The sequence below is a fragment of the Sebastes fasciatus genome, chromosome 7 (assembly GCF_043250625.1).
Source record: "Sebastes fasciatus isolate fSebFas1 chromosome 7, fSebFas1.pri, whole genome shotgun sequence".
Lineage (NCBI taxonomy): Eukaryota > Metazoa > Chordata > Actinopteri > Perciformes > Sebastidae > Sebastes > Sebastes fasciatus.
Window position 1 is genome coordinate 14559652 of NC_133801.1, and position 17177 is coordinate 14576828.

Below are 17177 nucleotides of genomic sequence, written 5' to 3' on the forward strand. Positions count from 1 at the left end.
TAAGTTGTGTGTGTAGTTTTTATTTATTAATTTATTTGACAGGGTCAATACATGTAAGGCAATGCAGCTTTATTTGTATAGCACATTTCAGCAACAGGGCAATTCAAAGTGCTTTACATAAACATTCAAGAACATTGCGACAAAGTGCAAAACAACATTAAGACATAATTAAAACAGTTATGAAAACAAAAAACTGATAGATAAATATACAGTATATAAAGTGTCTATCAAAGGTGTGTGTGGCTTTACCAAGAAACTACTCTTGATAAGGAGAAGTCCTTATTAAGAATAGTCACTTCTTTTATGGACACGTGTGTGAAATCAGCAAGGAAAAATCAGTAATAAATTGTCAAAATAATTAGTAAAAGTTGCCTTAATTGTGTGTGTAGTTTTTATTTATTAATTTATTTGACAGGGATAATATATGTAGGCAGGGTCTGAATTTTTTTTCATTATATTAGCCACCAGGTTACATCTGTATAGACAATAAGTCACACAATGGTGAGATTAGTGCTGATCAGAAGTGTCTTCTATTAGTTTTGGGTTTGGAGGTAAATATTTGGTGATTTGGCAGTAATTCCAAAGAAATTTCAAATAGGTAACTTGCCAATTATCACCAAATTACCATGAAATTGCAAGTGGCAGGTCACTGAACATTTCTACTGGCCACTTCATTTTTTTTTGTCTGCCACTTCTGAAATCTAGGTAGAACGCTTTAAAACTGTAAACACTGAGTCAGCGGTACCAGACGGTAGAATAATGGAATATATCATGTAACCTTATTGCATGACTATATTTGGTAACACTTCATTTTACAGGTCCGCAAATTTCATGGTAATTAGGTGATAATTGTCAAGTTACCTATTTGAAATTTCTTTGGAATTACTGCCAAATTACCCAAATATTTACCTCCAAAACCAAAACTAATAGAAGACATTTCTGATCATCACTAATCTCACCATTGTGTGACTTTTTATCTATACAGATGTAACCTGGTAGCTAATATGATGAATCAGGGAGTTTTTAAAGAAATTTGAAAGAAGTTATTTACTAATTATTATCTATGTATCAGCAGACATGGATTGTCATGAATTTCATTCATTATACATAAAATACAACATCTTACATTCAAACCAATTTACATATGTATGTTCCCAATCAGTGATCCCGGGTTTTTGTTTAGTTTCAGTCAGTGTTTCACCTTTTCATTAAACATTTTCAGGTCAGATTGTATTTTTTTTTTCGTTGGTAGGGTTCGCCAAAAATGATGACTGACCAAAGGTTGTTTTTGCTCTGTGCCACTCTGCAGTTACCATTTGTTGATCCACTAGTGGCTATTCTATTGGTATTCATTTTTGAAGTGAGTTTTGTCTGTTGTTGTGACTACCATTAGCAGCTAACTTTATACCTACACTATATAACACAAAATGAACTTGAAACAGGAGGACTTGTGATCTCAGTTTGCTAATTGACCCTCCTGGGAGATCACTGAGCAAAGCAGTCTGCATAACTACAAACAGGAGATACTGTATGAGTGATTTTAGTTTGTGCCTTATCTCCTGATCAGACTTAACATTATTACATATTCTATCCATAAATGGGGTAACCTTTCAGTATAATGCAATACAATTCAATCGCACCACAAATGGTTATGGTATAAAGTATGTCATAATAAAGTATAAATCCCCAAATAGCCCATGAAATAAAGAATAACCCAACAACATTGTTTATTATTCATATTCAACATTAATTATTATTAATTATTCTCAGACGGATATCTCTGTTTGTTGTGTGTAGAGGTGCGTGAGTACAGTAGTGCGGCAACGGCACTGAAATGGGGGAGATGGAGACAGACAGAAGAACATATCATCCTGCTGCGCCACAAAGCTTTTAATATTTCTCATCGAAGCTTCAAAACCCCAAAAAATGGTATTCGAGACATTCGGCCCTAGTACTGTTCCTTATTCGATTCCAGCTGGTGACCCCTGTTGCATAACATCCCCTTGTTTGCTGCCTCTATACTGGCCACTGTCCAATAACGACAAAATGTCCCAAAAAGTATTTTAAAACGGTATAATATCAATTTAAAAAAATTATATTAATACCCTTTATGAAGGTAAGACTGCAGGGTTTTATCTAGGTGTACTTAACGTATATCTGGGTTTCTGCTTTTGAGATAGACTATAATTTTGTTACGGCACCTAATATCACTCACAAATCTCCATTAATAATATAAATAATATCTTATTTGTGTACATGTCGGCGACTAAAAAGACAAGAAATGTCAGTACAGAGATGTGATGCAAAGGTGTCTTTGGGTCGTGTTTAGAAGGAAACACAAATTGCAAAACTCTGGCAAAAAGGTTAAGGTTAGGCATTGACATTGAATGATTAAGGTTAGGCATTGTCATTGAATGATTAAGGTTAGGCATTGTCATTGAATGATTAAGGTTAGTCATTGACATTGAATGATTAAGGTTAGGCATTGACATTGAATGATTAAGGTTAGGCATTGTCATTGAATGATTAAGGTTAGTCATTGACATTGAATGATTAAGGTTAGGCATTGACATTGAATGATTAAGGTTAGGCATTGACATTGAATGATTAAGGTTAGGCATTGACATTGAATGGTTAAGGTTAGGCATTGACATTGAATGATTAAGGTTAGGCATTGTCATTGAATGGTTAAGGCTAGGCATTGACATTGAATGATTAAGGTTAGGCATTGACATTGAATGATTAAGGTTAGGCATTGACATTGAATGGTTAAGGTTAGGCATTGACATTGAATGATTAAGGTTAGGCATTGTCATTGAATGGTTAAGGCTAGGCATTGACATTGAATGATTAAGGTTAGGCATTGACATTGAATGATTAAGGTTAGGCATTGACATTGAATGGTTAAGGTTAGGCATTGTCATTGAATGATTAAGGTTAGTCATTGACATTGAATGATTAAGGTTAGGCATTGACATTGAATGATTAAGGTTAGGCATTGACATTGAATGGTTAAGGTTAGGCATTGACATTGAATGATTAAGGTTAGGCATTGTCATTGAATGGTTAAGGCTAGGCATTGACATTGAGTGGTTAAGGTTAGTCACTGACCACGAATGGTTAAGGTTAAGGCCCAGACACACCAACCCGACATCTAAGAACTAGCCGTGACGAAGGCCGACTGTTGCGTAGCCACACGGCGTCTTTGTTTTGGTCGTCAAGTTTCACCCGAACACATTACAAAGACTACAGCCGACGGCCAGTTAGAACGTACGTTCTGAGCCTGAATGAGATTAAATAATTCTGCATACCAGCAGGTCGCGTTAGTCTGTATTCATTTGTCATTCAAAAAGGGAAACCCGAAGACCGAGGACTGTTGATATACAAGCCATTGTTATGATACGTACATGAAATAAAGCGACGTCTGCCGACCATTTTCACATCACTCACACTCACCACTTAGCTTCATTCCAGATGGCCATGTCGTTGTGAAAATATCTGTGTATTGGAATGATGAGATGAGATAAAAAAAAGAGAAGAGCCTTCTGTGTGACTTTACTCGTTCGCTTGCTTTTCTCACGTCCGTTTCTCTTCTCGTGCACTGATTGTGACTGTACAAAAGTGAGGCCAAAATGTCCCTGATACGGGAACTGCCATCTTGAGACACAACAACTAACTATAATATCTCTAAATAAATACATTTATGAACAAAGTGACACTCTATTACACAGACTTCTGACGGTTATGGAAAGTTAAAGTTACATCACCTCTCTTGTACAATTCCCGAGCCTCCGGCTGCATGACTACTTCACTCAGAGCGGCTGTCAATCATGACGTCTAACCTCCTTTTTATAGCATCAAATAACTACTTAAAACCAAACTTAACAAAAATATCAACATTTGAACATACATCAGCGTGATGAGAACTACCCAAAATGACAGAAACCATCTTTGGGAAAAATGTATTTGACATGTACTTTGACTTTTTAGTTTGTCGCTGTCTTTATATACAGTAGCAATGTTGTATAACATAGTTGTCAATCAAACTGAAGTTTATTGTTTTATATGTTCCCTTTAGTACATATTTTGGCCTTTGGCCTTATCAAAATGTTTGTTTATGTTATGTGTGCATCAGACTTTTTAAACTCTTAAATATCTATTGGTATCGGCCTTAAAGATCCAGTATTGGTCAGGCTATAATGTAGATTTGGTAAAAGGCACAATTGATATTGCTATTACAAAACTAGCAAGTGCAATTTTAACAGACCAGTTAAACATATTAACAAAGCTGCTGCTGTGTAGCTACTGTCATGTTAAAACTGAATTGTCTAGTGACAAAATGTTACACATTAAATAAGAGATGATCACATATTTGTATTCCATTGTATTATGCTGATTTATGAAAATATCATTGAAATATTCTATTTAAGATTTACAGGGAAGTGTTTTTGACTGTATTATGTTTTCATCTGACAATAGTGTAGAAATCCTTGAGGTCACAGCGTCTTCTGTACCACGTTTGACACGTAGGCATCTTTTTTGCGTAATAGTTGAAGCGGTTTTCTTAATAAGTCAATGAGTCAGAAGTCTAGTAGCGAGCAAGCCAGCGCTGAGCGTGTTCTCTCGTTGTGGACCAGCCAGCCTATAGGAATCACAGAAAATTCAATCTCATTGTTTTCTCTCCTTGAACCAAATTGAAATTTGAGAGCTCAGAACATGATGTTCTCTTGTGCTCCGTGTGAAAAGAGCGTGATGTATGACAAGAAATTCCTCTTGTGTCGAAAGCAGCGGGTTACAATGTTATAGTATGTAGAGCCAATTGTCCAATAATGCCTGCACAAAAGTCATCATTGTATGGTGTGTAGAACACTGCTCACATATGTTAGCAATCATATTGTTCTGTGCAGCATTTTAACCAGTTTTATGCCAGAGTCCCCCAGTTTTGCTCAGTTGGGGTTTTTAACTGAACTGAAACAGATTTTAAAATGCAGATTTAAAATTATAGCTTGCTTAATCATTATAAGATGATGGTTATGTTAAAAATAAATCTGTCGAATAGTAAAAAAGTAACAAATGTCCAACCCTTCAGTCAAAACAAATGTCTTCAAGCTGCTTATTACAGTCCAAGTGGATTTATTATACAATAATATGAGCTGGAAGCGGCAAATATTTGCTATTTTTACTGAAAAAAATGATGGCTCAATGATCAAATTTGATTCATTTTCTGCAAAATAATCAATCATATAACTGTTTTGCACTATAGTATTGCATGTTAGATTCTGATCTAACACTGTTTGTTCTGTCCCCATGTAGAGTGTCAACATGACCGACATGGACGCTGAAACCACCACCCACACCGAGCCCACGGTGGATGAAGAGGAGCCTCTTTTCAGCAACCTGGACCTCTTCCTCTTCACCCTGATTGTCGGCTTCGTCATCTATTGGTTCATGTCCCGCAAGAAGCCAGAGCCCCTCCCCGAATTCAAGAGGCTCGACACACCGTGAGTACCCATCACAGTATATCTTAGATTTAATTATTTTTCAAAAGAGTTTGGAGTATTACATGATTCCTATTCAGATCTGAACACATCTTTAGGAGAACAAAATTAAGTCTGACAAATGTAAGGAGAAGAGCATATGTGTTTTTTTTTTGTTGATAATTTTGATAATCGATTCATCGTTCATGCTAAAATGTCAGACAATGCTGTTTTCAGCCTCTCAAATATGGAGATTACCTGATTTTGTTTGTTTTCAATCATATTAAACTGAATATCTTTGGGTTTTGTACTGACAAAACAAGACATTTAAAGACACCACCCTGGACTTTGAGAAACTAAGACATTTTCTATTCTTTTCTGACATTTTATAGACCAAACAATGGACCAAGAATGTTTTGTCATTTACTTTCAAATGAAATCTAGTTAGCCACATTGTGTATTTGTACTCACGCATACTATAGTTCATGTTAAAGCTATATTGTATATTGTGTGCTTATCTGGAATTGCACCTGTTGTTCTGCAGCTGCAAGAAATATTTTCATTTATCACTGAAGTGAAGAAGCTACTTGTTTAGTCTGCGTGTTTTTGTCATTGGACATAGAAGAATGATGAATAGGTGTATCTTCAGTGATCTGCATGTGTCTTATAACATAAAAGCAGTTTGACATTTTTTTTTATACTATATGGGCCCTAAAGCAAGTGTGTGAGAGTGCACGGCTTAGGGCTTGTAAATGTTCCACTATTAGTGACCTTTGTTTCTCACTCCGTGTCCTGCTCTTTTGCACACTATCTGTTACTTATCTGATCCTCCCTCTCTCTCTCTCGTGTGAGTGCTTCTATTACCTCCCCTCATCATTAGGGCTCTCACAATCGTGTCATTTTATTTGACAATTGTCATACAAATAACAGAGTTAAAATTGTAGTGTTCATTTTATGCAACAAAGCGGTGCTGCTGTGTTTGGCTTTGCAACTAGACCTAAATCCATGTTGTTAATTTCAATGGCTACTTTGAAAAGATGCTTGCCCTGGCTCTATTTTCGCAAAGTTTTGTGCACCTGCTCCACCTCCAACCTATTTTCATTGATCAAAATCGACGCTGGAAGTAAATGACATAAATCAATTTCACTCTATGTAATATAGAGTGAAATTGCTCGTAGTATATCTGGACAATTTTTTGCTAATCATTCGCCAGAGTTCGTTCGCTTGCTTGCTGTTAAGAGGTATGAGACACTCAGTTCACCTAGTGCACTACACAGTGAGGTATTTCTGAAAGGACCCAAGCTACTCTTATAACACCATGTTTCCTTCCAAACATTGTTATGGGAATTATCTCATTAGAAAAGCTTAATGGAGCGACAACTCCAGCATAACTTTTCACAGAGCTGTCAGACACACTGCTGCACCCGTAGGAGATCAAGAGAGCCGTTATTGGCACCAGAAAAACTTGCCCAACAGCCATAAGATCCAGACAGTCAAGCTCTCTCTTTTCCCATGTTTGTTCCTGACATTGGAACCATGTGCTCAGGTAGACACTTATCAGGAGAAACGATACTTTGGTACCAAGTCGATGCCAAAATTCTGCAAATATGACGGTAATCGTTTTTCTACAGTACCGCAAGGATCAGGGCTCGAGACTAACTGCGTCCCGTCAGCCTGGGGACAATAGAATCGTCCCTGATAATGCTCCTTTGCAAACAACAAATCTGTGTGTAATAATCAGCAGTAGGAGAGCTAGTTAACGTTAGCTGCTAGCAGTTAGCAGCCGGTGGGCAGCACAGTCCTGCTTGGCTAAATAGCAGAGCTAACAGCTAGCATTAACAGAGGTTGCATTGAGTTCAAGCTCTATTCAGTAAAAATGAGTATTGGGTGAAGGTAAATTATAATGTTATTATGATGTGTTCAAATGTAATCTTGTAAAAATTTAGTTTTTGGCAAGAATCTTGAGGCAGATTGTCAGGGATTAATAATAAATTCACCAAAAAAAGTATGCAAACGGTAGTAAAAGAGTGTATGTTGAAGTACATGGCATGTATTGTTTTGTTTTTGTTTTCTACCGTATTATCAAATTTGTATTGAGAATCGTGCAATTTCACGTGAATTGATGAAGCCCCCAGGAAGAGTATCGGGTTGTGAAGATAATTTTCATAGTGGCCGAACGGTGGAATTACAACCTCTGTGTCCGTCATATGATGCCATTGGGCCCAAAAGACTTTTTCCCATAGACTTACATTGGGAAAGAGACGTCTGTAAATCAGCGGATAATGTTTTTTTGAGGTAAATCAACTTCCCAGTATGAACACTTGAATAGCCCTTATTTAAATCATTAGGTCCTAAAAGTTGTAAAATACACTTATAGCCAAATCCAAAGTTATTTCCCTTCCTCCGTTCATTTGAATGAAACCCATACCGCGGCTGGACCGAGTGCTGGGAGGCGGAGTTAAAGGAAAGCGCTACTTTGCCTGCGCTATGGGCCAAATGGATGCAGAGGATCGCCGGAAGATCCGGGCACTTTATCTCTCAGCAGTCGAGCCATTTTGGCTTCATGCGTCACTGAGCAACTCTCATAGGAATGAATTATCTTTATACATCCACGGTATTGGTATGGACTGCTAAACTTCTGGTATCGTGACATCCCTACTTGTAACATCGGCTTTAAATTCCCTTGATTGTGGAATCTAACGATTAGGCAAATTGATCGTGGTCAGCTCAAATAATCGTGATTATGTAATAATTGCGACGGGCTTAATCATCACTTATCAGTGGAGTGATGGAGGCTTTGCTTAAGTTCAGTGGACTCTCCTTCCACTGGCCACTTTTTAAGCCCCTCCCCACCCACGACACTATTTCTTTGGTCACCAGAGTAAAGCCTCTAAACAGCAGCAGCCTCACTCTCTGGGTGGCTGAGGTCATCTGAATGGAGACAGTGTTGGAGGCCGAGTGGGGGAGATCCTGAGCATTTGTGTTGAAACAAGGGGTTGGCTTAAAAGCGGGGGGAAAGACCCCTGTAGAGCACGTTTTGCTTTGGGAAGAGTGTGCATCTGTGGAGGGCGGGAATACAGGAAGGGAACATAGAGCTCCCCTCCCCTTTTAAAGAGAGCAGTGATTACCTAACTGTTATGAAGGGGGCGTAGTCTTCCATGTCTTTCCTGTGCTTTTGTTTTTGGCCCTGAACCCATTTTGAAAGTTCCCTGGAGAGCAAACTAGGAAGGCGAGCCAAGCTGCTTTTGTGAGTCCTCTCCAAAGGTGGAAAGTTGAGGCAAAAGACAAGCAACCCTTTCTTTGCCCTGAGTTACTTTTTTTTTCATTCTTCTTTCCCCACTCCCCTGTTTTTCTTTTTAGTGTGTGTGTGTGTGTGGGCTGAGCTGCGCTGCCATTGGAGAAAGGCCATGTCACAAATGGAATCCTTTTATGATAAATGAGGTTGCCATAGCAATGACATTCCCCTCTCTCCTCCAGTGAGATGGGGGCGGGGGATACTTCAGAAGAAAAAACAACAACTACCATTCACAGCTCTTTCCCCCCTCCTTCAGTGGTCCACCGAGGAGTTGCTCTGATAACCAGCCAGAATGGATCTTGTAGACTTTTTCGTTCCCAACACCTTTCAGCTCGGAGAGGAAAAGGGGCGGGGATGAGGAGGAAGGCATTTTCAGCCCTAGAGTGTTTCAGTGTGTGTTTGTGTGAGTCAAAAGTGTGGGTCTGCAGCTCCGGCTACATTTTATGGGAAAGTCAGTTTCCCACCATTGTGTCCTCAGCGGTTGCCAGACACTGACGGGGCTTGTAGGCTGTGTGGAGAACAGACGCTGCTGGTTTCAGAGAGCAGCACAGGAAGAGTTCAGATCGTGTAGGAGCCTCTGAGGTGAAGGCAGGCAGCTCCTCCAAAACCTGCGAGTGTCCGGCTGGCGGCTGCCTTTCTGGACTGGTTTTGTTTTTCCATCCTGTGGTTGTGGAGTGTTGACGTCCTGCTTTTGATTTTGAGCGTGGCGGTTCCCGGCGTGGCGGCCTAGCCAGTGGTGCTAGTGGCAGCGGTGAGCTACAGGGCTGCATGCCATGGGCTGTGTCTTCTCCCTGCCAGAGGACAGGAGAGATGCTGCTGAGAGGTCAGTAAAGTGACAGATTTACTGCTCCTTCTAAAGATCTTTTTTAAACAATACTTGCTTGAAATTGTCTTAAATATTTTTCACCAGCTATTGTTTAATCCTACTGTTTAGATAACACGTGGGCATGTACATAAGTTGTTGAGTGACACCTTGTAAGTGATTTGTAAGGGTTGAACTTTTGGCTTATTTCCAAAGTAAGCTCTTCGCACGTTGTACTTGATAGACAGGTAGTGGTTTCAAAACCATACAATGTTCCCAGGAGGTTATGTAAGAGATGGTCATACAATCTGTTTAACTACAAACACAATTTGATTATTGTGTCTTCTGTTTTTTCCTTCTTCTCCACAAGCTCCTCAAACGCTGTTCAGTCGGTTATCATTGTGTTGCACGTTTCTAGCTTCGTTAAATTTTATTGTTTTTCATTTAAGTCAGATTGCAAAATGAAAAGCATCGACTGTAGTGTCTTAAGATTACCTCCACGTTTGAGTGTTGGAGTTTAAGACTACACTCGAGTATGTTTGCATGAAAAGGTTTAGTTTCTGGATGGATGAATGAATGGAAAGTTAATTCTGACAGTATATATACAGATGATGAGCTCTGAACTATTTGGACTAGACTGTGAATTGTTCAAACAATGACTAAACCCAAACATGCATGAGTTGTTTTCATGTTGGACCCGAGCAATCGCAGGAAGGAAAAGGTGTTCGAGATTATGAGGCCATGTGTGTGTTATCAGAGTCAAACTGGCCGTCTCGGCAGATAACTTCATCCCCAACACAGGCCCTTTCGGAAGAATATGACAATAGAATAGAAATGATTTTGTTTTACACTTGTAAGGCACTTTTTAGGCAGACGTTTTATTGGTGTCCGGTAGCTGATTTCAGTCCAAAATGGCGGAAGCATAGCTTTGCTGCTAGGCGCTGATGCTGCAATTGAACGGACAATTGACTTCTTGGCAATATACGTTCTTTGATAGGCAGCGGGTCCTCTTCACGGAGTCCGCCATGTTGCTCCGGCATGTTTCTACAGTAGCCCAGAACAGACGAACCAAAACACTGGCTCTAGAGAGAGTCTTTCACATTTTTACGTTACCTGAAGGCCACCGTAGTTCTCCAACACACTTGTGAAGCTGTGGAAACGTGAGTCACAGAGTGCAAAACCGTGGTACCGCCAGCCGTCTGACTTCTTTTGCACACTTGCTCCTAAAGTATTGTTATTATCGTAAGGATGGCCTCTGAGCGGGGCGAATGGCGTTACCATGGTTTTGCACTCGGTGGCTCACATTACCGCAGTCTTGGAAAAGGAGGAGAGAGCGGAGGGGTGCTCAGTTGTTTGTATTTAGAGTTACACAGATGGGGAAATCAATCAGAAGGGATATCTTTTGCTGTATGTACTTAATGTTTAATTTTCCACATGCTCAAGATACTTTGCATTTGTTGACACAGTATTAAGATACTGGAGAGATTCAGCTAGCTATTTTCTAATGATGCAGAGAAAATCCTCCCCGTTGAGTGACTGTAAGGTGAGACAAGGCTATTTTATTTATAGAGCACCATTCAGACACAAGGCAATTCAAAGTGCTTTACAGGGGCATACAAATATATTAAATATATTAAACATAACACTTAAAACATTAAAATTGCATTTAAAAGACAATGAAAAATAAATGGAAAGCGAGGACAAGCAAATAAGTAGTTGAACATTAGATGGAAATTGCATTTTTAAAAAGCAATAAAAACAAAAAGCAAGCACATTTTATAATAAGTTATGTGTGTAATTTAATGGAAAAACCAAAGCAAACAATAATGTTTTAAGCCCTGATTTAAGAGCTGACCGCTTCAGTAGACCTCAGACCAGTGGTCTCAAACTCAATTTACCTGGGGGCCGCTGGAGGCAGAGTCTGGGTGAGGCTGGGCCGCATCAGGTATTCCACAAAAAAAGCTTTGTTAAAAAAAAAAACAATCTTCTCAAACGTCATTATTAACAGTTCTTTAACTTGAATGGGTTCTTCTGAACATGAACTGTCCTGAACATTAATGGAACATTGAAGAACATGAACGGTTCTTCTGAACATGGCCTCTATTGCGTCTCCCACTTTTCCTGAAATTGTCTGTGCTCGTCACCAACCTTTCTCTTCACTGCAGGCTTTGAAAAAGACATGATTGGGGCTGTGTGACAAGATATATATTCATTCCACTTGGTGTCACTCCGCAATAAAGTTGTGCCTGCTGTGTTTGTGTTGCTCTGCAATTACACCACCAAACCGCTAGTTGGCGGCGGCGTCTCTATGAGTTTCCTTCTTCTTCTTGTACTACAAACAGAAACTGAGCGGAGTTGGAGCTAATAACTGTTGAACCACAGAACTTTTACTGACATTACTGCAACGCCGAAAAGAGAAAATATATCTGAGTGGATTTGTGTGAACAAACATTGAAAAGATGGAGGCAGAGAGAAGTAGAACTTTCTGTGGTTGTCCGGGGTCCTGGCCGCTCAGCATCGCTGAGAGACTGGACCAATCACAGCTGTTGCGGTCTGCGTCGCCGCGACGTGTAGTTACATTTCTGGAGAGGTGCACGTCAGGCTATAAATCAAGCTTTAATCGAGTTTATGCGATGTTACACGGGCGCCACCATAGTTGTTGTGAAATGTTTCTCTGCTTGCATCAAGCCCGGCCGATTGCCCGTCCCCGGGAGCCATATACCCCACTGTGATGGGTAGGTTCGTTCAGCTCGGGCTCGCGCAACAAAGGGACCTTCAACGGCAAACTGCCATTCACATAAAACTCGCGGGCCGAGGGCGCCTGGTTAGCTCAGTTGGTAGAGCGGGCGCCCATGTAACAAGACTTGGTCCTGACCGCGGCGGCCCGGGTTCGAATCCGGCCTGTGGCCCTTTCCGCATCCACTCTCTCTCTCCCCCCTTTCCAAGACTCTATCCACTGTCCTGTCAATAAAAATGAAAAAATGCCCCCAAAAAAAACTTTATAAAAAACTTTATAAAAAAAAAAAAAATTTGCGGGCCGCACTAACATTAAACTTTCATATCAAGGTGGGGGCCACAAAATATCGTCTTGCGGGCCGCAATTGGCCCGCGGGCCGCGAGTTTGAGACCCCTGCCTCAGACCATTCAGGAAGCTTGTTCTACAGGTGGGAAGCATACTGTAGAAACTAAAAGCTGCTTCACCTCTCTTGGTTTTGATCCTGGGAACACTGCGTCAACCTGTCCCAGATGACCTGAGGGGTCTGGACGCTTTGTAATGTACAGTAAATCAGAGAAGTGCTTAGGCCCAGGACCATTTAGTGCTCTATAGATGAGTAATAGGATTTTAAAATCCATCCTTTGGAAGTAGAGGCAGACGCTCTCAGCTGGTAACCGCTCAGGCAGATCCTGCTAACGCTGCCAGGAATGTTTCACCTTGGGGGAAAAGGCTTGTTTTAGATTTCAATGAGGAATTTACACTTTGCTTCAGTCCGCATTAACCACGGGGGTCCATTTTTATGGCGTGTTGGGCATCAATCCCACATGCCTGCACACCTTTGTTCTGTAGACGGGTTCTTTAGGTTGTAAATTGTTTGACTAAATGTGTGTTAGAGGTCAAATATAGCTAATGAATATATTGTCTCTAGTTCTCTTCGATTTTATGGCTGTCCTACAGCCTTTTGGATGTGGAAAACCTGAAACCATATTCATCTGGCAGGCATACTATTCCTGCTTGTAGTCATGTGTATCCGTTTTTATTCCCTTTTTCGGTGCCGACAGAGTTGCAGCTGTCCACTTGGACCTTTGATGCTGAATGAAGCGGTGTTGCCTTTTATTTGCCTCCATAATAGATTTCGCTTCCTGTGTCCCTGTTTTACTTGCACAGTGTGTTTGCACGTGTCATTTTGATCTGTTTCCATCCATTAATTACTTCCTGGATGAATCTGAATCAAAAATTTTGAATCACCATGCGGTGTAACATGTAGTAATTGTGAATCAATTTGAAAATTGCATGATGTAATGTGCGTAGTATGTGACCGTGTACATAGTTAGTATGACTAATGCTTCTATGGCAGCTGAGTCACTGCTCTGCTGCTCCCTGTTGTCGTAACACTAACAATGAAGAGACAATTTGCCCATGTTGCCCGAGAGTTGGTGCTACACATTTATTCAGATGCTGATTATTTTAATCAATAACTTGCTATTATGAGAATATTTTTGGAAATATTACATCGCAGTATGGCAAATTAATGAAACAATCACATGAAATAATCAAAATTCATGCTTTAATGGAATGTTATGCAAAACATCAGACAAAACTCTTCACATGCATAAAACAAAACGATTCAATAAAGTTTTTTGTAGTTTGCTTAGAATCATTAATTTGATCAATATGATCATGTGACCATGACACTGCAATTCCCTAAAAGTCAGTGAATGATAATGTTGACTCGTCATCAACCAGTTCTATTGTTTGTTTGTGGGCCTTTTTACCTTGAAGATGATTAAGCAGTTGAGCTTGTTTGACCGTTTTTACATTAAAGGCACAATAAGTAGGAGGATTTGTCACCAGCGGGTAAAAGCCAACCCCAGATTCTCTCTCGGTTTTGGGCGAGCTTTGTTTGTTTTTTCGGCACCGTGTCGTAGCTTCCTATTGGATGCGTGCTTACAATCTGGCACCTGGTCGCTACGTTTTTATAGAGGTTTATGCCCAGAAACGTCCCAAACACAGCGAGATAAGAAAATACAGTCAGTGGGGCTGGGCAATATATCGATATCATATAATATATGAGACAAAATATTGTCTTGGATTTTGGATTTTTAAAGGCTGCATTACAGTAAAGTGATATTTTCTGAACTTACCAGACTGCTCTAGCTGTTCCATTATTTGCCTTTACCCACTTTGTCATTACATCCACATTTCTGATTATTATTTATCATAAATCTCATGTGTAAATATTTTGTAAAAGCACCAATGGTCCACCCTACAATATCGTCCTAATATCAATATCGAGGTATTTGGTGAAAAATAATGTGATATTGGATAGATTCTTTTCTAGGAAATCCTACAAATTGTGTCTTTAACTGTCTCATGAGTCATTAATCTCTTCACCTTTTGCTTTCTTGATAAAGCTTAATCACTTGTGGGGTAAATCATGTTTATTGATCTTCCTGGCCTCACTCTGAACTTTGACATTTATTGACAGGTGGTCATTTAATACACAATAGCTAGACAACAGCTATATGTACATTTTTTAATGTCTTCTAGTGCTGTTAAAGGTTTGTTTACAACAGTAATGTTTACAACAGTAATGTTTGTAAGATATCAGTACGACAGGCCTATATTTCCACCCGTGATTAGGTTCGATCATTTGAGTCACATTCTTCAGTATGTCGTGAGTTGAGATCAGATTAGAAGATTTAATTATGCGTTTAAATGATAAAGAGTACTTCCTCTTCTCCTGTGTGAAAGTTATCTGACTGTACTATCATAAGTAGGATGACCTTGTAATTGAATGTTGTATGTGGAAAGACGATACATTTCATTCGTTTGGTGAACATGGTCGTTGCTAAATAGTTGGTTTTCAATCACAGTATCGTGGTAAAGGTCAGGTTGTCTCTTTGTGTTTATTTAGGCTTAACTTCAGGTCAAACCTGTGTTGTTTTTTTTCCCAGAGCACCCACGACAAGAGAGACCAGTTTCATCGAGAAAATGAAGAAAACAGTGAGTGAAGTTACTTAATCCTTCCCATCATTTCTGCTTCACTTGTGTTCTGTCTCATGTTTCCAACATGGATATATTCTCCAGGAGCAGATTTGATACTGTTGTTCCAAAAAATTAGTCAGGGTTTAAAAGAGCCATTTGGACTGGCAAATGTACAACTTTAAACAGTGTTGGTGTTGAGATCCTTCACCAGGTTTTGACCTCAAAGTTGTTTTCCTTTTCCTTTTTTCCAGTAAAAAAATGTTTGATGTGCAAGTCAAAACACTTCAGTTGAATAGTGGATGTGTAGTGTTTTAGTAAATATTAGTTTTCCTACTCTTTTGCTCAAACGATGAAGAATATGACGACTATAATTGTCTCCCCTGCTAATGTGATAATACTGTATGCAGTTCTAGATTAATGTGATAATTCTACATGCAGTTTTAGATTAATGTGATAATACTGTATGCAGTTCTAGATTAATGTGATAATTCTACATGCAGTTTTAGATTAATGTGATAATACCGTATGCAGTTCTAGGTTTAGAAACACTGTTTTGACTTTGATGATCCTCTGTTTTCAAGCCAGCCTTGAGAAAAGACTTTGGGTTTGAATCATGTGGTTTTGCAGCAAATAGTTTTGGTCCACAGTGACATTTAATTTAGTCTCTGTTTTCCTTTGTTATGAATTATCATGGCAACACTGTAGGCAAGGATAAAGTATTTAAAGATACTTAAAAATATACATGCACAGATGGAGCTGTTTGTTCATGTAAAGATAAGCCATATGTTGGAGAAATGGAGAAATGCTTGGTTGGTTCTTGTCTGTGTTTACATTTGCTTAGAAGTGAAGTTATTTAGTCTTTACATTATGCAGTTTGTCACATGCAGGAGCACTCTAGTTGGCAATGCTGCACTTCAGGGTTTGGGAGAAAATAAATTCTGAATACATTTTAGGTAAATTACAAAAGATATGCTGCATCTGTTGTACTTGCACGTGGTCTGTGTTTCGTAACGAGACCGACATGAGAAACAGGTCAGTTTTTTATTGTTGTTGTTGTTGTTGTTGTGTGGGAGAAAGCTTTTACATGCCCCAAGTAAATGTTTTTTTTTGTCAATGTGTAACCAGAGCAAGAACATCATTGTGTTCTACGGCTCCCAGACGGGCACAGGAGAGGAATTTGCCAACAGACTGTCCAAAGACGCTCAGCGCTACGGCATGAAAGGAATGTCTGCCGATCCAGAGGAGTATGAAATGGTAACTTGCATCAGTGGAACAACATACAAACCACAGACTTAAGATTAACATCCTCCTCGTTCTTTTGGATGGTACTCATTATAGCTGCCAGTTAATTATTTGGGATAGTGTCATGGAAAAAGTATCACTGCAGTGCTGCAGACTGAAGAAGTCATTGTGTTATTATGGCAAAGCAATCATTAAGTTTACATCTCAGTGTTTATAATCTGATTCTCCTGCATTGTCCAGACATGAGACTTCTGTCATTGTGATGATGATGATTTAATACACATCACATGGCAGAGTCTAACTGAGCCACATAGCAGTTTATAATAACTGCTGGAGTAATGTGATCTCTTCTAATTATACATTACTGTGCTGAAATAAAACATGTCTAGGCAAGTGAGTCCATAAAGACGCAAGGACGGCACAAGCTCAGAGCATTATGCGTATGATATTTCAGTCACATACTGTACATACAAAGTGCACAATCCAGTCTAGGCATAGATAATATGCTTTGATTAGTTAGTCATATTTAAAGGGATAGTTTGGGTGTTTTGAAGTGGGGTAGTATGAGGTACTTATCCATAGTCAGTATATTACCTACAGTAGAGTTTGGAGAAACAGACAGGAGTTACCGCACGGAACCAAAGTAATGTGCTGCTG

The 17177-nt window shown here is 39.4% G+C and overlaps 1 protein-coding gene across 2 annotated transcripts in view; it reads left to right on the plus strand.

Annotated features, from left to right (window-relative positions):
• The window catches only part of porb (P450 (cytochrome) oxidoreductase b), a 30978-nt gene that overhangs the window by 786 nt on the left and 13015 nt on the right, over positions 1 to 17177 (plus strand). Inside the window, exons 2-4 of one of the 2 annotated variants that reach the window (XM_074641790.1) lie at positions 5314 to 5501; positions 15248 to 15296; positions 16404 to 16532. In XM_074641790.1, coding sequence (XP_074497891.1) covers positions 5323 to 5501; positions 15248 to 15296; positions 16404 to 16532 — 357 coding nt within the window. In that variant the 5' untranslated portion in view covers positions 5314 to 5322. Of the gene's footprint in view, positions 1 to 5313; positions 5502 to 9428; positions 9596 to 15247; positions 15297 to 16403; positions 16533 to 17177 lie in introns of those variants that run through there. The other variant, XM_074641791.1, reaches the window with a different exon arrangement.